Source organism: Lepidochelys kempii, chromosome 4 (assembly GCF_965140285.1).
Source record: "Lepidochelys kempii isolate rLepKem1 chromosome 4, rLepKem1.hap1, whole genome shotgun sequence".
In the NCBI taxonomy this organism is placed as follows: Eukaryota; Metazoa; Chordata; order Testudines; family Cheloniidae; genus Lepidochelys; species Lepidochelys kempii.
In genome coordinates this window covers 97880421-97907160 of record NC_136383.1, presented here as the reverse complement: position 1 = coordinate 97907160, position 26740 = coordinate 97880421, and the positions used below count along the sequence as shown (strand labels likewise).

The window sequence follows — 26740 nt, the reverse complement described above, 5'->3', positions numbered from 1 at the left end:
TTGAAATTCACCCCCATGGAGAGGGCCAGAACAAAGGTGAGGCACCACTAAATTATCATGTACCACTTAAGATCTACGACCAGTGGTGTGCTGCCTATGTATGCATTGCATGCCCCATGACCAGCTGTGACAGCAGGGTAATTCCGTCCGGACTCCAGATGCACATGGAGGATACCATCTTGTAGAACAAAATAGTATCTGCCACACAGTGTGACCTCGCACACACAGTATGAGCAAGGTCACAGCATGGAGGATGCCATTTTGCATGCAAGTATAGAATTGTATGCCTGACTCAAAATGTCACAGTGCTCCAATGCCTATGACTTAGTGGGAGCTGGTTGGTGCTCAACACTTGAAAAAAATCAGGCCTCTAAAAACTTAAGGAGAGAATTTCAATGGTATGAAGGGCATTTAGACACCCAACTTCTATTGAAAAGTCAATGAGAGCTGGGTGCCTAAATCCCCCTTTGTGCCTTTGAAAGTCTCTCCCTAGGAGCTAATTTTAGGCAGCCATTTTTTAAAGCTTGTGGCCAGGGCACATTTCCTCACTTAACCTATAAGGAAAAGAAAATTCTTGTGGCATTTAGCCAAAGCCAAGAGGAACCAACATTTTGTGTATCCCCTGGCCAGAAGCACACTGTCCTGTTCAATTTCAGAAAGACAAACTACATTTACAAGTTACAAGAAACATTTCCAAAAACAAATTAAAAAAAAGTTTGCTCCTTGAGGGGGACTCTGCTCTGTATTGTAAATCCCAGTAGAGCAGGATATGATATGTAAACAATGAAATTAGCACTTTGCCTTTGAGTTGGACTTTTGTGGGAGGAAAGGAAAAGTATAGGAGAATGTTGCTGGTTAGTAATCATATTTGGAGAACATCAGGAATCAAATTATCTCTTTCCCAGCTACCTGCAAATTAGAAAGAAATAAAAAATCGTGTTTCCCAACAAACTAAGTTTGAGAGCTTCAACAAACCAGAATACCAGAAATTAGCTAACAGGAAGAAATGTCTTGTTGGTTTCACTGCTTTGCATAAGTAAGGAAATCTAAGTTAAGATGTTTTACTTCTTCTTTTTCACATCTTGTAAATAGGACAAAATAAGTGCTGGTAAATGTCACCTCAATATTTTCAATAAAACTAATGATAATCATTTGTTTAATTTTTTTCCACTTTGTTTTAGGTCTTTGGGAACAGGCAAATGTGTTTTAAGGTACAGAAGAATACGTATTTTTGACAGTTTGATAGTTTTCTTTGCTGTATAATTTAGTACTTGTAAAAGTCCTATGTAGGTAGAGGCAGATGGCTGGCCTATGTTATTAATAACTATTAATATATCTGTTTGCTGTGTTACTGTAGCTGCGTGGATCTGAGGATATGAGACACACAAGGTAGATGAGGTAATATCTTTTATTGGATGTCATCTTCGGTTTGTGGAAGGGACGAGCTTTCAAGCGTACATAGAGCTCTTCCAGTCCTGCCTTGTGTTTCATTAATATATCTGACAGTTATACAGCACCTTTCATGACACTGCAGCATGTAAAGTGATCATTATAGATGTCAGTCCATCCAGTGCTGAAATGCAGCCACCTCTGGAGTTTAGCCGGGCAGCTGTTTAACAGCATATAGCAATATTACACAGCACTTTAGGACAGTAAGTTAAGCATTCTGTATCCAAATTGACATTGTAGGGATGGGGGAGAAATTAGGTAGGTAACTATCCCAGCTGGAACTTGTCAGTCACACCAGAGGTAACATTGCTATTCTTGTGAAAAATTCCATCCAATCTTTAATAACTAGGAGTGATCAGAACATTAGTTTTATACATCTTCTCTAGTCACCTCCAGGGGCTACATTACATTCAGTAATGACTCAGAGAGGACTGTGCCACATATTGAAACACCAATATACTCACCATCAGCACTAAACTCCCTTCTGCCTATGAAAATCTCCCCCGAGTCCTAAGTGGCTTGAATTTCAAGTATTGAGCACTCAGCCCAATGAAGTATGCACTCATCTGGCCCCACTGAAGTCTTAGGGTTGAATTGGTGTGTGATGCTTAAATAGTGCATCAGCTTGGTGCTGAACAGGAGTGAATTCTACCACAAGCCATTTCATGAACAGGTCCAAGACAAACATACAATATCCTCTTTCAGGCAAGACTTGATAAAATCTGTGACCAGCATTTTCAAACCTGGGTGCCTAAAACTAGGCATCTAAATTCATACTTATGCTCCTAATTAAATGGCCTCATTTACAAAGATGCTGTGTGCCACTGAAGTCAGTGAGTAGTGGGTTCTCAGAACCTCTGAAATCAGGCCACCTTGAATTGTCCATCCAAACCGGATGAAAGATAGGAGGCCATGGATTGGTTTAATTAGGCTACAGCTTTATTCACTTATAATATCTGGAAGTAACTAACAACAAATTGTACAACACAGGGAGGAGGGGGTTGGCCTCCCCACTGATCCCGACATAGGATCCCCATACACTCTTCCTCAGCTCCCTTAAAGGGGACCAGGGAAAGGAGGGGGATCAGCTCCCCACTAACAAGATGTAGGAGCCCCAAACCCTCCTACTCAGTTCCCATAAGGGATGCCTTCCTTCAAATTCTTCCATACCAAGTACTGTACTGGACATTGGCCACATGGAGGCACCAGCAAAATGCTTGGTTGCCTCTCCCACTCTCACCAGCTACTCAGATATCCATAGATTCCATCCTCTTTTTTTTTTTTTAAACTGAGGTGAACAATATTTGCATCTAGTGTCTGTTCCCTGGCTTTCAAAGAGTGTACAAGGTGCATCGGCTGGTCCCATAGCATGTCTCTTCTTCCATGCCGGCTCAGGGTTGCCTCACTCCCCAGGCCCAGATGTGAACTGCCCAATTACTTGGAGGCCCACCTATGCACCCAGGATGCAATACTATGCCTGCAAGTCCATACTACCACGTGCTTGGCCTATTTGCATGATGATCCTCAAAGTAAGAGAAGAGAATTAGCTCTGATTCTCTACCTTGGGTCTCATGTATGTCCTGTATGCACTTGTATGCTATTGCCCAATTGCCTGAATTGCTGTAGCCCCCAGATCTAGCTCGGCTGCAGTCATAGCAGTCCCTACCTGGAAAGCCTGGGAACCAGATTTCTGACTGATAACATGAACTTTGTAACTGTAACATATTGTATGTTGTATGGGGCTTTCCATCACCCTAAATAAAGAGGGTCTCCTCTCCAATGGGCACCATTACTGTATAAGTCCTTAGTGCCCTTACAGTGTAAATCCTTGCCTCACCTCCCTCCTGCCATCGGCAGCACATGATACTGGCAAATATAAGGCCCGAAGGGCAAATGGAGATGGTAGCTGCTGCAAGCCTCCAGGTTACCAGAGACACCATGTATTGAAGCATCTGGTCTGGAATCAGCAATACCATCGCCAGGCTTTCCCTCCTCTTCATATTGCACAAAATTGTTAAAATTCCTGTCATAGGCCCTAAAGTTTCATGGTGATACCTGCGGTGTGGGCGCCTATGGGTTTACCCCGCATCTTCTACCATATTGTTGCTTTCCCTTAAAGCTATAGCAGTTGTGGGCTGCATAGGCCCCAAAGTACAGCTTGTAGCCATGTTTAAAATTGGAGATGTTCCAAAAACACCCACCCTCATTAAAAGTCCAGCAAATGTTATTCAGAGCATCAAGTCTCTAGTGGACATGCTGAGTAGTAAACAGGCCATTATCAGTGTGAACACCTGGCTCCTGTGGTGTCATGCATCCCAACCACCGCATATTAATCAGGATGTCCCATCAAATCCTAGTCTGAGTTGCAGCTCTTAGTCTAAATCACTCATCATAGTTAAATCAAACCATGCCTCCAAATATATTATGTGCCCTCCTGATTATATCCAGGCTTCTTCCCAGCAATTGGTTTGAAATGACACCTGTGTGGATTAAAAAAGCTGCTTCCCAATTTTTCCAGGTTCTAGCCACCCTTGGATGCTTGGCTTGTCCTTGCTTTGCTTGTCCTGTCCTGTGTTACTGTCTGTCATAGCTTCCCAGTGGAGCAGTGCTAAGATGTCTATGTATTCACCTCTCAATATTGTATCTTCAGTGTTCCAGAACTCCCACTTGGTCTGACACGTCTGCATAATCATATTCTCAGCTAACCTCTATGAAACCCTTAAAGTCCTGACACACACACACACCCCCCGGATCCCGGAAGAGCGATCCTATGTCATGAATCAACATTCCCAGTCTGAGCCGGGATCTGAATTTTTCTCTCCAACCCCCTGAATTAATGACTCTGTCACCCAGCCCAGCTTCTCCCTCTCCAACAAGGAGGTTTATTTTCTTAACCATCAGGAAAGCTTCACTGATAAGTAAGTAACTCATTACTTAGCCTCAGGCTTCAGGGCAATCCATGCCAGGCATCTCTGGCACCTCTACTCCTGGAAACTTCCCAGTTTCAGTCTGCTCCACTCCTTTCCTGAAGCAACAGCTCTAGGGTTGCTTCCATGAGCCCGAGCCCCTTGCTCCAGGGTCCCCGCCACAGGAGCTAGCTGCACTCCAGTATGGCTTTCTATCCTCAGGGCATAGCCTGTCTCCATTCCTCCCCTCCAAGTGCCCATTAGCAGCCCTTTTTAGGCCCAGGTGTAGCCCAGCCCTTTGGATTGGACTTGCCTGCTCTGGTCCAGGGGAGCTTCACTTGGTCTCTCCATGGGAACAGCTACCCTATGGCAGACTCCAATCCCAAAGTCTGTGGTCTGTGCCATCTGTTTTTCTCCCATATCTCAAACCTGAACGCATGTGGGGTGACTGGGACCACTTCTGCCAAACTCCCCTCTGAGCAAACCTCCAAACTCTGACACAATTGTAAGATAGCATGCAACAAAAGTGAAAAGCTGTTGACCTCTGATGGAGCCACACTAACATCAGCAACCCCAGACCCTCCCCTCAATATTGTACCCCTTCCCTTCCAAGCCCTGTGGCTAAATCCATTGTGGGTTTCCCACACATGCAAAGAGAATAGGCTATTAGAGTTAAAATATACTGTCTGGAGCTGAAAGGAGAACTACCAAAAATGAGAAGTTTCTGCATCGAAATAGTAAACAGATTGGCTAATTCAGTATCAGTTCTGCTTATCCAAAAAATCCCGCTAACTAGAACACATGGGAATTCCCCTTTTTAATGCATATTTTGCTTTGTTATTGATGTTCTGTAAATAAAAAAGACTTTAATACAATGTATGTAATACATTTTCTAAATATGTGCAAAACTATGTGTAGTCTCTCTCTCTCTCTCAGCTAAAAATAATGAAGAGTAATGTAGATTGTTCATTAGTTGCTGAAGGAGATAATTGGCTATAATAAAATAAAATGTGTTTTATAAATGAACAGGCCATTTATGGTGTTTCCAAGTAAGGGCAATCTGGTCAATAAAGTGGTAAATTGAAAGAGTAAAGGACTCTTTTGTTCCTGTTATATCTTTGTCAATTCCTAATAGAAAACATGTTACTTTATCAAAATATATAGTAACTTCTTTTAATCAAAAATAAGATACAAAGAAGTGAGCTGTTATGGACTGATATGATCCTTGTAGATTGTAGCAATTTTGAGCATTACCATGTAAAACATTTTTCTTCATAACTTCAGGTATTAACTAATACACAGTAACTAATTAATAGAGATTTCTGAGAAATTTTGTACCTCCTTTGTAAGCAGATCTAGGCCAACCAGAATGCTTAAGTGCAGCAAAGCAAGAAGTATTAAAAGAGGAATATAGGGCTAAATCCTGTAGGCCTTACATAGGAAAGCTTCTTAATGGATGGAGGAAAGGCTCTGATTGACAAAAATGGGCTTTGAATCAGTCCCTTTAGTATGTGCTTAGCATTTAGCACATGAAGAGTTCCATTAAATGCAACTAGTCTGTGAATACATCATGCTGTTCATCTTAGAAAGGAGATAACTAAGGGGGGATATGATAGAGACTATAAAATCATGAATGGTGTGGAGAAACTGAATAGGGAAGTGTTATTTACCCCTTCACATGACACAAAAACCCGGGGTCATCCAATGAAAATAATAATAAAACAAACACAAGGACATACTTTTTCACACAACTCCCAGTCAACCTGTGGAACTTGTTGCCTGGAGAGGTTGTGAAGGCCAAAAGTATAAATGGGTTCAAAAAAGAATTACATAAGTTCATGGAGGATGGGTCCATTAATGGCTATTGACCAAGATGGTCAGGGATGAAACCCCAAACTTTGAGTGTTCCCAAACTGCCAGAAGCGGACACAGAATGGATCACTCAATAATTGCTCTATTCTGTTCATTCCTTCTGAAGCATCTGGTACTGGCCACTGTCAGAAGACAGGATACTGGGCAAGATGGACCATTGGTCTGACTCAGTATGGCCATTATGTTACGTTCTTACTACTTAGTACAGCTAAGATTTCCTCATAACTAAAAATCCAGTGATAGTCCTAAGAAAGAACTTTCTTTTATATTTTATTTAATACAAGCAAGAAATTCTGTAAGACCATAACTCCAGAACATGCCAGGCACAAAATTATTTGTAGACATATTTCAGCCTTAAAAAGCATGATGCTACAAAACTTCATTACATCCAACCCACTCATCATTTCCATTATTTTCAATTATGACTAGTATTAACGGGAACACAGCTCCAGAAAAAAATTCACCCTGAACATCTGAACAAGAAATAATTAGAACAGTAGAATTATTATGAATATTTTCTTCTCCTGCCCTTTCATAATAGGCAAACTATATAAGAACACTTTTTACACAATGATTTCACTAATAGAAGTGGAAATAATAATTTCTACATGTATTACATGTATTTGTGGGTACACAATCAAATACTATGAGCAAGATAGTGATTTGGTTAACACAGTGTCATTCCACAGTAAATCAGTTGAGTTTCTTACACATCTAGTTGCATTATAAGCAAAATTAACACAGATAAAATCCAAGAATTGGTAAATTATCTTGCGATCTACATCACAATCATTTCAGTGGACACTGGCAGGTTACTGTTAATAGTTGCCTTAAGGTTAGCCCAGAAAAGGCCATGCTTGCTTTTCTCCTTTGGCCACTCCAGGTATGTTCTCTTTGCCATGAGAGCTTTCAGCTTGTGATATCTGGCAGGAATGAGATACTGCGGGATTGGTTCCAGTAAAATGAGGATTAAGCTATTGGAACTTTCACTAAATAATTTGTGATGGGCAAAGTAAAGCTCATAGTGGCACCATTCACTCTGGACAAAATTGGGAGACAAAACAAAGATTGATTTGTGGCTTTTCTCAATGCAGTTGATAATGTTCTCAATGATGCTTTTGCCAGGAATGAAGTTCCTCTCATGCAGACAGATCTGTACAGACCCATCTTCCTTCTCCAGGTTTGGGATCAGATGATTCTTCACCCAGAGGGAATCCCGTTCGCTGTATGAAATAAAAGCATGAAACTGTAAAATGCTTTGCAGATCTTCAGGGTGACTGTTCCAAACCCGACGTTTTGTTTGTGTCCACTGCCACATCATCTTCAAATACCACATTATATCAAAATAAATACACAGAAAGGATGTCACAACCACTACCACCACTGTGACAACTAGAGCTATAACAAGCAAGAGAGTTGTATTGCAAGATAGTTCAGACAACTGAAAGTCCTTTAGCTGGGTTCCCTTTAAGCCATCCGGATATTCACACACATAAGACTCTGGCCAGCCAACCAACCTTCCGCCTGATTTTTTTTCCAAATTAACAAAGTCTCGTAGTTCACAAGAACATTGGAATGGATTGTGCCCTCCTCTGAGCGCTCTGATATTTTGACAGCTGTGGAAAAAGTCAGATGATGGGGTGAGAACTGAATTCTCTTCTATATTCAGTAATTCCAGACCCCTAAAATGACTACACCCAGGCAGCTCAGTTAACCTGTTAAATGCAATGTTTAGCTCTTTCAAAGCTTTCAGTTCAGTAATGTCTTTGGGGACAGTTCTGATTTGGTTATTTTGTAGATCAAGTATTTGGACACTGATTGGCAAACATCCAAAAACTGAGTCTGTCAATTTGTTTGAGGACAAATTCAGTTTAGCTAGCATTCCAACCCAGTGGCAGTGGTTCTCATTTTCATTCTCATCGTAATACAACAAGTTCCTACTTATGTCCAAGTGTTTCAGTGATTTCATTTTACTCGTCATGGAGCTCACCTTGGAAAGTTTTTTTAATTGATTCCTCTGTAGAATAAGTGTTTCCAGGAGATCTAATTTATTACAGCCTTGAAAAACCATATCTGTCAAATCATTGTTTGAAAAGCTTAAAAAGCGAAATTGACTTCGTTCGGAAGGGCAAAGCATATGTATTATCTTCGAATCAGATATCGTCAAGGCTGTAATGTTCATCTCTGAAAATATGCGGTATAGGTCATCCTGTGAAAAATAGAATACTTCAATAGAAACATTCGTTATTATCAGTGCTTTCATGGAAGTACCAGTGTAGTTGAAGGATTGCTTTTTAATATCTGACAACAGTTTCATCTCGAAGATATTGAAATATTCAATGGATGTATGCCACACGATCTGAAGAATTCTAATAAAGTTTTTCCAGGACGTTGTAATATTGTTCAGAGTAAGATTTTGTAATCCTGAGGTTTTGTTGAATTTTGACAATAATTGTATTAAATCACTGATTCCATTCTCTGGGATATTTGACAGTACTAAACTGTCCGAAGTATTGTGTACCACATCCCAACTGGAATGGTTTATTCTGTTATCTGCTGATGCAAACTGAAGCCTCTTTGTGCGTGAGAGCGGCAGGCTCTTGGTTTCATAATCAGAATGGTCTTCTAGTGAGCTGCTGGAATAGTTTGCAATAAATTCATTTTCATCAGATGGCTTGATATTGTTCCAGAGAGTTATTATAAAGACACAACTACAAAGGAGAAAGTTTGTAAGGGGTCTTCTGTTTTCTGCCATGTTGTTTTGTTATTCTTTATAGATGCTCGTTGCCCTTCTTCAGCATTTCTCCATACTGGTTCTAATCCTATAAAAGAATTCACATTAAATCACTATTAGTAATGACTAAGTGAGTGTCCAATATAAGTGTTAGGGTCTAATTCTGGAAGGTGCTGAGTGTCCTTCTCTCCAACTGATTTTAACAGCAATGGAGTGCACTCTGCCATTCAGTAGAGGGAACGCACATTGATGTTCATTCATGTCTGTTTAAGGGGGAAAACACACAATTACTACTTTTTAAACTCTTCTTTTTTAAAAAATTAATATCATTATTGTAAAATGTGTCCGACTGATAGTTTAGGAGACTGAAATCTACAGTTTATGCATGAGCAGGGACAATGCAAGTTTCCCCAGACCGTACAAAATGCACCTCACTGTTGAACTAAAGGGACTAACCCTAGGAATAAGAGTTTCCGTGGTCATCCAGTCCTTGGGTTCTTTCCTGAGGCTGCCAACAAGGAAATCAATTAATCTCAGTAGATAGAAGTTTTGTCACATAAACCTCTGTCCAGTAGGAACTGGATTGAGACCAACAACTAATTCATTTCACATAACCTGTCAAAGAGCTATCAGAAAGCAATACCTGTCTGTCACTGCCACCCTAGGCTGGAGGGAAAAGGCTAGCTGGAGGGGAAAGGTCTCAGAGGAGAATAGGCTCCATCCCATTCCCAGTCTCACAAACCCTCCTTGAAATTATAGTTTATTACAGGGGTTCTCAACCTTTTTCTTTCTGATCCCCACATGCTATAAAAACTCCATGGCCTACCTGTGCCACAATAATTATGCCAGCATTAGGGGGCAGCAAGCAGGGCAATTGCCCGGGGCCCCATGCCACAGTGGGCCCAGAGAAGATAAGTTGCTCAGGGTTCGGCTTCAGCCCCGGGTAGTGGGGCTTGGCGCCCCAGGCCCCAGCAAGTCTAATGCCAGCCCTGCTTGGCAGACCCCTGAAGCCTGCTCGAGGACCCCCAGAGGGCCCCGGACTCCGGGTTGAGAACCACTGCTTTATTAGACGTAACATACTGACATTCCTTGCCAAACCTTTACTTATGTTAACAATTTTTAGCAGGTCACTAAGTAACAGAGGATCAACTCATTGACTTACAACACCTTTTTAAAAAAGTATGTTGAACCAGAATGAGAAACAAATTAGAAATCTTGGGGCTAAGAGGTGCAGCATTTTTACCTCCAGAGACCTAGGTTCAGGGTTTGGCTTAGGTGTCAAGTTAAATTTAGTTTGCTTTTATCATGGTAGTCCCCAGTGGATACCTGGGCCTGGGCAGAGAATGGCAGTATAAATGCAATCCTCAGCATGGCATGAGACACTTAGCTATCTGTTCCCATATTAGGACTTACTCCAGCTACTAGGCATGAGTAACTTGGCTACTCTGTACTACAGCTCAACAGGACTGGGCAAAGCAGCATTCACTGCCCCAACCTTCTTACCTTGTGCTTGTATGGACAACACTCTTTCTGTGTTGTGCAGGATCAAACCTTAAGTGAAATGCCGCCCCATTCATGTAAGAGATGCTGCAGCTCAGCTGAATAAGGCCCTGAAATATACATTACCATCTTTCTTTCCCTGCCCTTATTGCCCACAACATAATTTCAGCCATGTTTTATAGGTAAGTACCAGCTGAAAGGAGGCTATACATTTTCCAGCTGCTTTATTAAAATAAATCCTCCTTTATTCCTGAATGTTGATCATTAGAGTCAAATTATTTACATATACATTCGTACATTCTTTGTCCACTTTCTCATGCCCAGAGTTTCTTTTCGAGTCAGAATGCTCTGTAGTACAATGAAATTGATAAGAGTTAAAACACGTCTGTGATCTTTAGGGTCTATAATTAATTGAGAACTAACATTTGACAGAGCCGTGGTCAAGGCAATTTTCATTCTGAATGATCCCAAAGCACTTAAACTTGATAAGCAGAGCATCAATAAAATGCAATCACCTCCTACCTGGTAGGTGCAGCCAGATAGGCAACCCATATGTGTGGTAGTGGTGAGGAATTTAAGCCAAGTTCACATGGGCAAATCCCTACTGTGTTTAAAGTTCCATAGGATCCTTATTATACACGGAGAACAGACAAAATCTTGATTTTTAAGGTCTCATCCAAAAGACCACTCACCACCCACGCAAAGTAAATTGAATAAAACCAATGTTAACTACAGATTGTTGTGGTTGAAGTCTTCTACAATGGAATTGCAGTCAGTGCCCTCCCAGACAGTCACGCTCGCCATATATATATATATATTACAGGTGTAAATTCAGCAAGGAACTTGCCAAGTGTGGTGGCAAAGAAAAGCCCTCCGCCTTCCCTCCACCAGAGACATGAGACAGGTTTTGGTAGAGTTCTTCCAGAAAGAGCCTGTGAGGCCAATAAAGCTTACCAGTTCTTGGCTTTGTTTAGTATTTTGGTTAGGGAAAGTGTGGTGTTCAAAATCAGAATATATTCAATTTTATTTGTGTTCTTAGGCAAAATTTCCAACTATTATTTAATCCAAAATTGTTGCACTTAGTATGAAATAAATGTTCATTTGACAAAGGGTCAAAATCTGAGCTACTAAGATCAAAACATAGATGTTGGGAGCTCACTTCTTGTCACGTGTTCATTTCTCACTCTGAGCTTAGGCAGCACCTGATCAGCCCCTCCCAGGATCAGACTCTAAAACAGGTATAAACCTGGCACAGCGGGTGAGTGGATCAGAGAAATATGATTGACAGGCTAAGAGAACTGCACAGCGAGGAAAACTGGTGACTGACACAGCTGACAGCAGGCAGGCAGCTAGCTAAACCCAGCGGAATGCAGGCAGAGAGAAACTAAAAGCAAACTTTGCTACTGTTTTCTGAAAGAGACAAGCTTTCAAGCTCCAAACCACAGAGCTCAAAAGCTTGTCTCTTTCACCAACAGAAGTTGGTCCCATAAAAGATATTACCTCATCCACCTTATCTTGCTCAACAACAACAAGGAGTCCAGTGGCACCTTAAAGACTAACAGATTTATTTGGGCATAAGCGTTCGTGGGTAAAAACCTCACTTCTTCAGATGCATGGAGAAGAAGTGGGTTTTTTACCCATGAAAGCTTATGCCCAAATAAATCTGTTAGTCTTTAAGGTGCCACCGGACTCCTCATTGTTTTTGTGGATACAGACTAACACAGCTACCCCTCTGATACTTGTCTTGCTCATATCCTGGGACCAACACGGGCACAACGCTGCAAACTGTTGTTTTCTCCACACTTGAACTCCAGGCACTCCTGAAATCATGGATTCTTGTCATAATTGAAATACATTTTAAATATTTAAGATTAGAACTCTCTATTAACACACAAAATATATGGAATATATTGAAAAGTCATTTAAGCATGGCCATATATTTTGTAAGATACCATTATAAGACACAAACCTGATGTAAAAATATATAATTGATACAGGTAAAATATATTGTTGCTTTGTCTCCAATCCTGAAAACACACACATGCACAAAAATGGATTTAGTTGAATCGGTGCAAAGCTCTCAGGTAGACACAGTGATACCAGTATAAAGGTGTTTATATTGCTATAATTTCTTTCACTGAATTTACTGAACTCAAATGAGGTTATGCTAGTCACTCACCCACAGACTAGAAAGCAAATAATAAACTTTAGTTCATAAACGATTTACAAAACACGTCTCATTTTCTGAATAAGATGCAGAGTACACAACACTTTAAGTTAATCAGAGGTCTATTTAAAACAAACATAAATTAATAGTCCTTTCTTACCAGGAAGTCTTGCTGCGCAAATAAGCAGAAAAATTATACAGGAAAAGACAAAAAGCAAACTTCCTGTAAAACAGCTCATTTGGATAACAACATTTAACAACACTCAAACCTTCCAAAAGTTGTTTGTGCCATCTACTGACTTCTCATGAAATTACACATTTTTTCCACAAATTTATATTTTTCCAGACATTATTGATATAACTTTTTGCTCATTTAATTATGTTATTGAACGACATGGTTTCATGCTTTGCAATAGCCTAAATAGGATAAATTCCTTAATCCTCATTTCAGCTGATCCATCAATTGCTTTCCCTTTCTACTGAATTTGTTTTAAAATAAATTAAATATTTCTTCTGTTGAGCAAGTTTTACATTGACACCCAAATATCTTCTCCTGCAACTAAATAATAATCTAAGTCAAAAAGCATGATTCTAATTCTGGTTTTGAGCAGTTTGTCATTTTAGTTGAAATAGTTTAGTTGTAAGTTCCTGCCACTGAATGCATCCGATGAAGTGAGCTGTAGCTCACGAAAGCTCATGCTCAAATAAATTTGTTAGTCTCTAAGGTGCCACAAGTACTCCTTTTCTTTTTGCGAATACAGACTAACACGGTTGCTACTCTGAAACCTGTCATAAAATGGTTTCTAAAAGTATTTTTTGTAACTATGTCCCATTTAAATTGCATATTGGTCTGAAAGGGAGAATGATAGATCTCTTTTACTTTAAAGGCAACAGTGCTAGCTACATTGAAGTCAAGACAAAAATAGGCCTATTATTATATTGTCACCCCTCTGTCAAGTGGTAGCAGATGCTGAGGCCCCGCAAGTCAGCTTCTTATTGGAGGAATAATCAATGACATGGAGTCTGTGTAGATTCTAAGTATAACTAGTTTATTTACATGATACACAACAGTCCGTGAACAGAGGTGGTCACAAACAGCACACAAGAAAACCCATCTTTCTGAAACCTAAGCACAAGCTCACAAGCCCAGTTCCAGCGAAGCAACTCTACGCAAGAAATTGACTCTGTTGGAGAGATTAAGGCAAAGAACAAACTCTCATGCTGTTTTTCACAGCTCCCACGGAGAACCTATATGGCAAAACTAATTGTAACTCTGACAACCAGGATTTGTCAGCAAGCAGGATTGAACCTAGGATCTCTGGAGCTAAATGCATGATCCTTTGTCGTGTGAGGTAAAAGCCACCTGCCTTTTAATTAAGGCTGTAGCAGACTCATTAATTGTTAAGTGGTCTAGGTGCCACTGCAGGGGGACAGATCACCATTCCCATCAGGCATGGATTACATAATAACACAGCTTTTCTTCAAAGATTATACACTTCTTGCATGCTAAAACCAACAACAAAAACCTGTAAGACTATGACTTGTAAGACAGTGCCACTTGATGATTTGTGATATCTTAATTTTACAAAGTCCATAACACCATCAAAAACAGTCCCTGAGAACTTTACTTTCCTTGAGATCTAATTCAGAGACTAGATCTACCACCCTAACTCATATAGACTAGCACTTACTTAGTAAGTCATCCCACTGAAATCACTGAGATTTTTCCACATCCTTCTAGTTTAGGGTGCCACAAGACAATGACCTGACATAATGATGCAACATTGATATAGCCCAGGAAGTCAAAGAAACAACCTTAAAAGTGGCTGGTTTTGTCTTAAACATCATTAGTCATGTCATGTTTTATTTCTGAAATTTAAGTCAAGCCTGGTTTGATAAATGAAAGGAGAGAGCTACCTTTTATGGACACCCAGCCAGCCAGTTAGCTATAAAGTCCCTCTTGGTGGCTGCTTGCTTTACCTGTAAAGGGTGAAAAAGTCCCTCAGGTAAACAAAATGGAGTGGACCCCTGACCAAAAGAACCAATAGGAAGGCTAGAACTTTTTAAAATGGGAAAAAGCTTTCCCTTTGTCTCTCTGTTGTTCTCTATGGGCTGAAGAGACGGGGCAGCTGGAAAGCTGTGTAACGTTTGGACCAGGTATGAAAATTCATCATCCATACCTAGAAGGATTCATTGGGACAGGGAATGTTTAGACAGACACGATTAGGTTTATTTCTTTTATTTTCTGTAAGGCTTGTGGACTCCTCTGTGCTAACCCCAGATGCTTTTGTTTGCTTGTAACCTTTAAGTTGAACCCCCAAAAAACTATTTTGGGTGCTTAATTTTTGGAATTGCTCTTTTAAAATCTAGCAAAAGCCCAAGTTCCCGATGTATGGTGTCAAGGTTCCTTCCCCACTCTGAACGCTAGGGTACAGGACCTACATGAAAAACCTCCTAAGCTTCTCTTTACCAGCTTAGGTCAAAACTTCCCCAAGGTACAAAATATTCCACCCTTTGTCCTTGGATTGGCCACTACCACCACCAAACAAATACTGGTTACTGGGGAAGAGCTGTTTGGACACCTCTTTCCCCCCAAAATACTTCCCAAAACCTTGCACCCCACTTTCTGGACAAGGTTTGGTAAAAAGCCTCACCAATTTGCCTAGGTGACTACAGACCCAGACCCTTGGATCTAAGAACAATGAAAAATCCTCCCAACACTTGCACCCCCCCTTTCCTGGGAAATGTTGGATAAAAAGCCTCACCAATTTGCATAGGTGACCACAGACCCAAACCCTTGGATCTGAGAACAATGAAAAAGCATTCAGTTTTCTTACAAGAAGACTTTTAATAGAAATAGAAGTAAATAGAAATAAAGAAATCCACCCTGTAAAATCAGGATGGTAGATACCTTACAGGGTAATTAAATGGAAAAAGGCTAATGTAGTGCCAATCTTTAAAAAAGGGAAGAAGGAGGATCCTGGGAACTACAGGCCAGTCAGCCTCACCTCAGTCCCTGGAAAAATCATGGAGCAGGTCCTCAAAGAATCAATCCTGAAGCACTTGCATGAGAGGAAAGTGATCAGGAACAGCCAGCATGGATTCACCAAGGGAAGGTCATGCCTGACTAATCTAATCGCCTTTTATGATGAGATTACTGGTTCTGTGGATGAAGGGAAAGCAGTGGATGTATTGTTTCTTGACTTTAGCAAAGCTTTTGACACGGTCTCCCACAGTATTCTTGTCAGCAAGTTAAGGAAGTATGGGCTGGATGAATGCACTATAAGGTGGGTAGAAAGCTGGCTAGATTGTCGGGCTCAACGGGTAGTGATCAATGGCTCCATGTCTAGTTGGCAGCCGGTATCAAGCGGAGTGCCCCAAGGGTTGGTCCTGGGGCCGGTTTTGTTCAATATCTTCATAAATGATCTGGAGGATGGTGTGGATTGCACTCTCAGCAAATTTGCGGATGATACTAAACTGGGAGGAGTGGTAGATACGCTGGAGGGGAGGGATAGGATACAGAAGGACCTAGACAAATTGGAGGATTGGGCCAAAAGAAATCTGATGAGGTTCAATAAGGATAAGTGCAGGGTCCTGTACTTAGGAGGGAAGAACCCAATGCACAGCTACAGACTAGGGACCGAATGGCTAGGCAGCAGTTCTGCGGAAAAAGACCTAGGGGTGACAGTGGATGAGAAGCTGGATATGAGTCAGCAGTGTGCCCTTGTTGCCAAGAAGGCCAATGGCATTTTGGGATGTATAAGTAGGGGCATAGCGAGCAGATCGAGGGACGTGATCGTTCCCCTCTATTCGACATTGGTGAGGCCTCATCTGGAGTACTGTGTCCAGTTTTGGGCTCCACACTACAAGAAGGATGTGGATAAATTGGAGAGAGTCCGGCGAAGGGCAACAAAAATGATTAGGGGTCTAGAACACATGACTTATGAGGAGAGGCTGAGGGAGCTGGGATTGTTTAGCCTGCAGAAAAGAAGAATGAGGGGGGATTTGATAGCTGCTTTCAACTACCTGAAAGGGGGTTCCAAAGAGGATGGCTCTAGACTGTTCTCAATGGTAGCAGATGACAGAACGAGGAGTAATGGTCTCAAGTTGCAGTGGGGGAGGTTTAGATTGGATATTAGGAAAAACTTTTTCACTAAGAGGGTGGTGAAACACTGGAATGCGTTACCTAGGGAGGTGGTAGAATCTCCTTCCTTAGAGATTTTTAAGGTCAGGCTTGACAAAGCCCTGGCTGGGATGATTTAACTGGGAATTGGTCCTGCTTCAAGCAGGGGGTTGGACTAGATGACCTTCAGGGGTCCCTTCCAACCCTGATATTCTATGATTCAAAACATAGAAAACCCCTCTAGGCAAAACCTTAAGTTACAAAAAAGATACACAGACAGAAATAGTTATTCTATTCAGCACAATTCTTTTCTCAGCCATTTAAAGAAATCATAAGCTAACACATACCTAGCTAGATTACTTACTAAAAGTTCTAAGACTCCATTCCTGTTCTGTCCCCGGCCAAGACGACTACAGACAGACCAGACCCTTTGTTTCTCTCCCTCCTCCCAGCTTTTGAAAGTATCTTGTCTCCTCATTGGTCATTTTGGTCAGGTGCCAGCGAGGTTACCTTTAGCTTCTTAACCCTTTACAGGTGAGAGGAGCTTTCCCCTGGCCAGGAGGGATTTCAAAGGGGTTTACCCTTCCCTTTATATTTATGACATATGGTATTTTTTTGTTTTTAATAAAATTTACCTTTTTTAAGAACCTAATTGGTTTTGTGTCTTAAAAGGTCTGTGCATATGTTTTTCAATTAGCTGGTGGCAACAGCTGGGTTTCCTTTTTGTTTGTTTTCTTTCTCGGCTTCCCCGAGGGAGGGGTGGCAAAGCCGAGGGGCCTCAGGGAAAACTTCCCAAGTGAGTTTTTCCAGGATTTGCAAGAGGCAGTTTTTCACTTGGGTGGTGGAAGCATTTACCAAGCCAAGGTCAGAGAAAAGCTGTAACCTTCAGGATTTAATACAAGCCCAAAGTGGCAAGTATTAATTTTTTTAAATCCTTGCGGGCCCCCCACCTTCTGCTCTCGAAGTGTCAGAGTAGGGAATCTGCCTTGACACCTGGTGTCAGGAAAAGGAGGAGAAAGATAATACAGGCGAAAACACAACATAATATGGACAAGCACTATGGTAACTCCCTGTCCTCCTCTGTTGTGCCAATGTACTTCAAAAAGCTCAGCAGTCAAAATATACAAAAATGAAAGAAGCAAAAATGTTCACATGCTTCCAAAAAAAATTCACAGTGTTGTGTATTGTCTGCGCAACTCTCAGCCTTGGTCTACACTAGGAGTTAAGGTTGAATTTAGCAGCATTAAATCAATTTAACCCTGCACCCGTCCACATGACGAAGCCCTTTTTTTCGACTTAAAGGGGTCTTAAAATCGATTTCCTTACTCCACACCTGACAAGGAGATTAGCACTGAAATTGGCCTTGCCGGGTAGAATTTGAGGTACTGTGGACACAATTAGACGGTATTGGCCTCCGGGAGCTATCCCAGAGTGCTCCATTGTGACCGCTCTGTACAGCACTCTCAACTCAGATGCACTGGCCAGGTAGACAGGAAAAGGCCTGCAAACTTTTGAATTTCAATTTCCTGTTTGATCAGTGTGGCGAGCTGCAGGTGACCATGCAGAGCTCATCAGCAGAGGTGACCATGATGGAGTCCCAGAATCACAAAAGAGCTCCAGCATGGATCAAACGGGAGGTACGGGATCTGATCGCTGTATGGGGAGAGGAATCCATGCTATCAGAACTCCGTTCCAGTTTTCAAAATGCCAAAACATTTGTCAAAATCTCCCAGGGCATGAAGGACAGAAGTCATAACAGGGACCCGAAGCAGTGCTGCGTGAAACTTAAGGAGCTGTGGCAAGCCTACCAGAAAACCAAAGAGGCAAACGGCCGCTCCGGATCAGAGCCCCAAACATGCTGCTTCTATGATGAGCTGCATGCCATTTTAGGGGGTTCAGCCACCACTACCCCAGCCGTGTTGTTTGTCTCCTTCAATGGAGATGGAGGCAACACGGAAGAAGGTTTTGGGGACTAGAAAGATGATGATGATGAGGTTGTAGATAGCTCACAACAAGCAAGCAGAGAAAACAGTTTTCCCGACAGCTGGGAACTGTTTCTCACCCTGGACCTGGAGCCAGTACCCCCCCCCCCCCCCCCGAACCCACCCAGGGCTGCCTCCCGGACCCGCCAGGTGTAGAAGGGACCTCTGGTGAGTGTACCTTTTAAAATACTATACATGGTTTAAAAGCAAGTGTGTTTAATGATTAATTTGCCCTGGCATTCATGGCTCTCCTGGATGTACGCCCAAAACCTTTGCAAAAGGTTTCTGGGGAGGGCAGCCTTATTCTGTCCACCATGGTTGGACACTTTACCACTCCAGGCTAGTAGCACGTACTCGGGAATCGTTGTAGAACAACGCATTGCAGTGTATGTTTGCTGGCGTTCAAACAACATCCGTTCTTCATCTCTCTGTGTTATCCTCAGGAGAGTGATATCATTCATGGTCACCTGGTTGAAATAGGGTGCTTTTCTTAAGGGGACATTCAGAGGTGCCCATTCCTGCTGGGCTGTTTGCCTGTAGCTGAACAGAAATGTTCCCCGCTGTTAGCCACTGGGAGGGATGAGGGGCTAGGCACGCAGTGGGGGGAGGTAAAATGTGACCTTGGAACGAAAGCACATGTGCTATGTATGTAATGTTAACAGCAAGGTTTACCATGAAAGACTGCACCCATTGTTCTATAAAATGTGTCTTTTTAAATACCACTGTCCCTTTTTTTTTCTCCACCAGCTGCATGTGTTTCAAGGATCACAGGATCTTCTCCTTCCCAGAGGCTAGCAAAGATTAGAAGGTGAAAAAAACGCACTCACGATGAAATGTTCTCTGAGCTCATGCTGTCCTCCCACGTTGATAGAGCACAAACGAATGCGTGGAGGCAGACAATGCCAGAGTGCAGGAAAGCACAAAATGACCGGAAGGAGAGGTGGCAGGCTAAAGAGAGTAAGTGGCGGGCTGAAGAGAGGGCTGAAGCTGAAAAGTGGCGGCAGCGTGATGAGAGGAGACAGGATTCAATGCTGAGGCTGCTGGAGGATCAAACTAATTTGCTCCAGCATATGGAGTTGCAAGCTTCCACAGGGCTATTGCCACTTGCTTCTCAACTGTGAGGGCTGCTCTCATCTTGGTATTCTTGTGCCTCAGGGCAGGGGAAAGCAAGTCACAATGTTCCATGAAAGTGCCCTTACATATGTGAAAGTTTCACAGCCACTGGGAATCGTCCCAGACCTGCAACACTATGTGGTCCCACCAGTCTGTGCTTGTTTCTCGAGCCCAGAATCGGCGTTCCACCACATGGACCTGCCCCATTAGCACCATGATGCCCACATTGCCAGGGCCCGTGCTTTGAGAGAAGTCTGTGTCCATGTCCTCATCACTCTCGTCATCGCGGTGACGTCGCCTACTCGCCCGGTTTCGCTTTGCCAGGTTATGTTGCTGCATATACTGCTGGATAATGCGTGTGGTGTTTAATGTGCTCCTAATTGCCTAAGTGATCTGAGCGGGCTCCATGCTTGCCGTGGTATGGCGTCTGCACAGAAAAAAGGCGCGGAACGATTGTCTGCCATTGCTCTGATGGAGGGAGGGGCGACTGACGACATGGCTTACAGGGAATTAAAATCAACAAAGGGGGTGGCTTTGTGAGAAACAGAATGGCTCCCTCAAGGATAGAACTCAAAACCTCAAGGATAGAACTCAAAACTGGGTTTAGCAGGCCATTGATTTCACAAAGGGAGGGAGGGAGGAGAAAATGAATACAAAATAAATCTGGTCTATTTCTTGTTTTGAGCCACTTCATCTATCTTTATACATCTTGCTGGCAGCAGACTGTGCAGTACGACCGCTAGCCATCCTCATCTCCTGGGTGCTCGGCAGAAGACGGTGCAGTATGACTGCTGGCCATCGTCTTCTGCTGGCTGCAGATTAAAAGACACTGCCAGTAAGACTGAATCACCATGAAACGAAACTTAAAAGGGAAATGACCTGGCTGAGTCACTCCCATGTTTGCCCAGGTTCCCCTGACCTCATTGAGGTCAGTTAAAAGAGCACCCTGGACTACGTCGAGACGATGGCTACCAGTCATACTGCACTGTCTGCTGCCAAAAGGCAATAAACTGCTGCTGTGTAGCAATGCAGTACCGCGTCTGCCAGCACCCAGGAGATATACGGTGACGGTTAGCTGAGCAGGCTCCATGCTTGCCGCGGTATGGCGTCTGCACAGGTAACCGAAGAAAAAAGGCGCAAAATGATTGTCTGCCCTTGCTTTCACAGAGGGAGGGAGGGAAGGGGGGCCTGACGATATGTACCCAGAACCACCCGCGACAATGTGTTAGCTCCATCAGGCACTGGGATTTCTACCCAGAATTCAAATGGGCCGTGGAGACTGCGGGAACTGTGGGATAGCCACCCACAGTGCAATGCTCCGGAAGTCGATGCTTGCCTCGGTACTGTGGACACACTCTGCCGACTACATGCACTTAGAGCATTTGTGTGGGGACACACACGGTCGACTGTATAAGAACGCTTTCTACAGAACTGATTTCTATAAATTCGACCTAATTTCATAGTGTAGACAAGGCCTAAATGGCCTAGGAACCAGTTATATCCAAACCACATCAACATCTATCCTCTGTCATGGCAATTATGGCCATCTGTAAAGACTGTGCTCTCTGATAAACTTCAGGAGGCAGGCAACATCCAAAAGTCTTGTTATAAAATGTCTATTGCCCTAGTGAACATGGTGCATAATACACTTTATTTAATCTGAAGGGGACGGTCATATATCAGAGCAGTTATGGTGAAGTAGCCCTGTGATTATAAGGCCAAACTGGCTGGCCATTGACACTGTTTGAATTCAGTACTCATACCTATATATTATCTGATTAACATATTGTAAATAAAAGTATAAATTAGAAAAGTGAAACAAGCACATTCTCATGAGTGCTAATGCACTGTTAACCATTATACTTCACCATGCTCATTCATAGGTGCAACCATTTGCTGGAGCATGAGTAGGGAGGGTATGTCCTCCCAAACCAGAACTACCTTGTTATGTCCCACTGAGGGCAGGAGCAGCACTAATGCACCTCTTGCACCCAGTACCTTCTCAACATTTTTTTTTAAATTTTGCAGCACTGAATTCATTCATTTCTTAAAGAGCAAGTTCCATTCCTAGAAACCATAAAGTGCACATTAAAGAGACATCAGGTCAAATCTGGCCCCAAATTTAGATTTAGAACAAACTTTTATTAAACTGAGACCAAAAGAAATGTTTCCATGACTTTCTGTTTACAGTTAATTTTCTGTGTGAACTATTTTTGAAAGAACTAAATATTCCTATGCATTGTTTGCAACCCAGACATTTCAGCATTGCACTAATTCATAAGAAACAATAAGTGGAATTAACTACTGTATTTTTATCAACTAACGTGAGAAATGCAAAAACAAAATTTAAAACCATAACTACGGAAAAATAAATTCAGTTAAAGAAATCTCTATGCTTAAGAAAATAAATTGTTACACTTAACAGCAGGACATATATCATTGGCTTATTCATTTCCAATACACATTCATCCTAGCTAAAAACTTTATATGTTTGTTTGTACATTTCTGATCCACGCACAGGCTTCTACAGAGTTTGTAAAACTAGCACTCTAAGACTAGCTTCCTTGTCAGTCCGAAACTCCACCATCCATCAAGAGTAAAATAGATCTCCAGTTACTGAGCTTCACTTATCCTCTTCAGCTCAAGTCAAAAGAGTGTTTTTTTTTAAATTCCACCAAATCCACTACAAAGCAGAGGACAAGCCTCCGTATTTTTCAAGATTTAATTGTCAATATATACTATATGTCAAAAATCAATAAAAACATATAAAATATGTTGGTAATAATCATTGGTCTGCACTGATTTTTCTATCCTTATTAAAATGCCCTGGAAATATATTTACTCAATATTTATTCTGGTCTCACCTACCTTAAAATGGGAACTTCAGAGTATTTTCCTTAATAAATTTATTGAAAAGTTGTTTGGTTTTAATGGTGCTTCTATGAGCACCACAACGTATTTGGGGGTACTGAGATACTTTTCTGTTCGTAAAATTCCTTAATGAATCGTAACGTATTTCCTTATGCTCCTATAGCAACACTACACAAGAGTAACTATTTTTCCTTTTCTCCAGCAGAGGAAGAACAACAAAAGTGGCAAAAAGCTCTGATGAATCTACACACTAACTTTCCATAGAATGAAACTGAAGAGTCCTGCCCTACAATAAAATGAGGAAGAAAGTGGAGAAATAAGGAGACAAGAACCACAAGTTGTTTGGCAAGAGGCTGCAATCAACTTTCTCTTAGTCAAAAGATGATTCAGAACTTGTTTCACAACATTATTGGTACCCAAAGTGAACAGTAACTTCCTGGAAATTAGTATGAACAATTCTGAATTTTTTTTAACATCCTGGTTCACTCAATGCAGAGATTGAAAAAAAAAAAACTAGGGCTCCCGGCCTTGCAAATACTCATGTATTATACTGCAAATACTCCTGCAAGTACTCAACATACTTAACTTTATGCACATAGGTAGTCACATTTATTTCACTGAAGGATCAGAAAAAGCAGAAACAAAAAGCAAGAAATTGCAATCTACCAATTTTCTTTGCTACTGAAAGATGATGCATTTAGCTAATATTGTGTAATTTGTCCAGTGGTGTACAGCTGATACTGTATGAGGGTGTCATCACTGCCTCAGAAAAATATGAGAATTAATCACTAAACACAAGGGTCTGACAGAAGCTGTTTCCCAGCTCCTACTCTGTCATAACTCCATTGTGTCGCCAGCTCTACAAGGCTTCCACACATTTCTCCTCCTCAATTTGATTTCAATATTCTACAAGGAATTTAATAATTAACTGGGGCTTAGAGGTGCTACCACAAACAAAAATATAGATAAGAATAATTGAAAATATTGGCAAGTATACATTCGGCCCTGTTGGAGAGGGGCATCGATACACATTACATTTTTGGTGCCATACCATGACCTACACAGTCCTGTCATGTAACATCTGGTGCCAGCATAAATATTAAAACATAATGACAGGTATGAAAAACAGCTTGTTAAGGCTATTTATTTATTTTTACATTTTGGTACATTTCTCAAAGTAGAAGAAATATACACTGTGATAAATCCATTTGTTTTAACAAGGAGAATTGTGTTAGCCTGAGTCCCACTCAGTTCAAGCCTTTGCTTTTTCCTCTGAGTTACAACAAGCCTATAACACTAGTTAAAATCAATAGAAACTGAATGCACATATCTGAGGGGAAATCTTTGGGCCTTAAATTTTATATTGTTATGTAACAAAACCCTGACATAAATTATCATTACCTATACCTGCATTTCTGCTCATAATTCTCACCACTCTCCCTTGGACCACTTCTGCCAATGAATCCCAGCTAACCCTCTCCCCCTTCACCTTTCTCTCCATTTCATCTTCTCGCCTGCTGCTACACTGCCCTTATGTGCAGAGTTTAGGTTGTGACTCCTTCCTTTTAGATAAAAAGGCTCACTACAGCTATCCTTCCTCCTCAGAGGCTAATCGCTTTGAAATGACTACCTCAAAGGGGACAGTCCTCTCCTCATGAAAGGAATGAGTTCTGGTTTTTTAGGTGCCTAAAGTTATAGAAATAAACCTTACAAAAAAGAGAGCTGGTCAATCGTGAAAGTGATCAAATGAGATCACAGTAATTCCAATGCTTTGGGAATAGCAGGGCAATAGTTCCTCCAACGTTCCTCTATTTAAGTCGCAACAGGGCTTGTCTACACCACCCGCCAGAAGGGCAAGCAGCGATCGATCCAGGCTGAGATTTTCAAAGCTGCCTCCAGGATTTGGGTGCCCAATTCCCATTACAAGGAGCCGCTTGGAAAATCTCAGCATCCATCGCTTAATAATCTCCCTCAGTCTATGGGTCAGCATTAGAGGCGCAGAAGAAAGACCGGGGGAGGGGAGGGGAATCCCTGAGGCAATTGCACAAAAGGTATCAAGGCCAAACAAACAGAGGGTCGTGGCGGGTTGCTTCTTTTAAGGGCAGTTCGAATACAAAGGACTGATTTCAGCTCGGAGAAGCTTAAAGCCCGGGGGGGAGGGAGCACCCCGAGGGGCGCCCCGGGCTCCACCCGTCCCCACTCCGGCAGCTGCGAGCCACGCCGTCCTCTCCAGCCCGCGGGGCTGCGCTGGCCCGAGCCAAGCTTGGAAAGCTCGAGCGAGCCTTTTGCGCTAGGCAGCCGCGCCAGCGCGCCGAGGCGAGGCGAGGCAAGAGCCCTCCCCCCGCCGGCCAGCGGCTGCCCGGCTTCCTCCTCTTCCTCCTCCTCCGCCCTGTCCCGGTGCCTGCCGACGTGGCGCGGCGGGGACGCGGAAGGAGCGGGGGGCGCGTCGGCTCAGGCACAGCTCAGCTGCGAAGCGGTAAGGAACTAAGCGATTTCCCCTTCTTCCCCCGCTTCTGAGGCTGTCTTCCAGAGAGATTTCAAAGAAACTTTCCCTGCCCCGGGGGAAACTCGGTCCCACCGGCCTTCAGCGGCCCGGAGTTCTTGCCGCTCCTGCTTCGTGCCCTGAGAGCCGGGCGCGGGGTTAATAACAGCAGTCCTTCCAGCGGGCTGCTTTCCCGGCTTCGTGGCACTTCGCACTGAAATGGGAGCTGCCCCCTCGCCCCCGAATATCTTTCCACCACTTCTCCCCTGCAGCCGGTATTTCCCTGGGGTTCTCCAGAACCCCATCAGCGTCAAGCGTACAATTAATTAAGGACCCTAACCAAAGGGGAAACAGCTGCCGCTTAAAAACATGCCCTGACCTGACCATTTGCAGAATACCCGGCGTCAGTGCGCAGAGATTTATTTTGAAAGGCCGCTCTGCAGTTGTGCTTTCAGCTTTGCTTTTGAGGAAATCTGAACTATGCGCGTAAAACTGGAAACCAGCAGGGGGCAAGCTAATCCCAAAAGTGAACTTCTAAACTACTTGCTGCTGGCACTGCAGTGGTCTTTTCAAAGTCTGGTGTGGCCTTCAGGGTGACAGCAGCTGCAAGACAACAGGAGACCTAGCATTTGGAATGCACTCAAGTGCGGAACTATCTTTGTTTTCTTACAGCTTCGTGTCGCTTTTCCTAACTTTACACCGGATTTCAAACTGGTATAAGTGGATGCAGCTCCACTAACATCAACAGAAATGTCTGTTTGCAGCATGTGTAAACGTGGTCCTGAGTCTTCCTTGAAACCTACAGAAGAATATAGTTCCATGTACTTGGTTTAGATACAGAGGAGCTAACTGATTCAATTGCTTTTTAATGTGAATGTAGGCTACTTTTTTGTAAGATCATATGCATGACCACCTGAATTACACATTATGCTGGGTTGAAACAGGGATTTTCATTGCTCTTTTTGTTTCCTTTCTTTCTGCAAACTATTTTTAGCCCCTGTCTGGTAGAATGCTGTATACCTACCTAGCTCATTGGGGAAGGGGTTTAACTGACCAGCTGCACTTAGGATGAACTTGAGTGAGTTTCTAAATATAGGATCCAATCCTGTAAAGTCTTATGTATGCATGTATCAGTCAAATTTACAAGTGTATATAAATCTTTGCTAGATTAGGCTCATAATGAAGCTATTAGTGCTAAATTGTGCAATCAGGATATACATGCACATAATTCCACTGAATTCAATGGAAGTTGTGTGCAAATATCTCTGGATAGAATCTGTCCTTTTAACTAGAAACAAACTATTTCTCTTCATGTAATGCCACCAGAATCATCAGCCAGTGAGCACCATTAAAACCTAGACAGAATGTATCTGTACTTCAGTATTTGTGGTATTTGCCATACTCATAATGGCAAACATTGCTAACACTGTGATAAATCTGCAACAGTGTGAGTTGTAAATGTGTTTTCCAAAGATAAGTAAATTACAATATAAACAAATAATTAAAATGTCACCAAGTGCTTGTTATTTAACTGTGACTTT

At 42.3% G+C, this 26740-nt stretch overlaps 2 protein-coding genes across 6 annotated transcripts in view; one reads left to right on the top strand and one right to left on the bottom strand.

Moving 5' to 3' along the window:
• Positions 1–5634: 5634 nt before the first annotated feature.
• LOC140910679 (toll-like receptor 6) lies at positions 5635–25645 on the bottom strand. 4 transcript variants are annotated; one of them, XM_073342282.2, is made up of 2 exons: positions 25598–25645; positions 5635–9049 (listed from the first exon to the last, which is right to left on the bottom strand). In XM_073342282.2, exon 2 carries the CDS (start codon positions 8980–8982, stop codon positions 7006–7008), a length of 1977 nt encoding a protein of 658 aa, XP_073198383.2. In that variant the 5' UTR covers positions 8983–9049; positions 25598–25645; the 3' UTR covers positions 5635–7005. The 4 variants fall into 4 exon arrangements, with proteins under 4 accessions (XP_073198383.2, XP_073198382.2, XP_073198379.2 ...); XM_073342281.2 differs by lacking the exon at positions 25598–25645 and adding an exon at positions 22715–22777; XM_073342278.2 differs by lacking the exon at positions 25598–25645 and adding an exon at positions 12789–12855 and having other exon boundaries at positions 5636–9049.
• The window catches only part of FAM114A1 (family with sequence similarity 114 member A1), a 75119-nt gene continuing 73444 nt past the window's right edge, over positions 25066–26740 (top strand). Inside the window, exon 1 of one of the 2 annotated variants that reach the window (XM_073342284.2) lies at positions 25066–25193. The gene's annotated coding sequence lies outside the window, so the exon portion shown is untranslated. The remainder of the gene's footprint in view (positions 25194–26740) is intronic. The other variant, XM_073342283.2, reaches the window with a different exon arrangement.

What these genes read in the sequence shown, in the direction of transcription:
- LOC140910679 (XM_073342282.2), bottom strand. Translation starts at nt 8,982, where the DNA reads ATGGCAGAAAACAGAAGACCCCTTACAAACTTTCTCCTTTGTAGTTGT.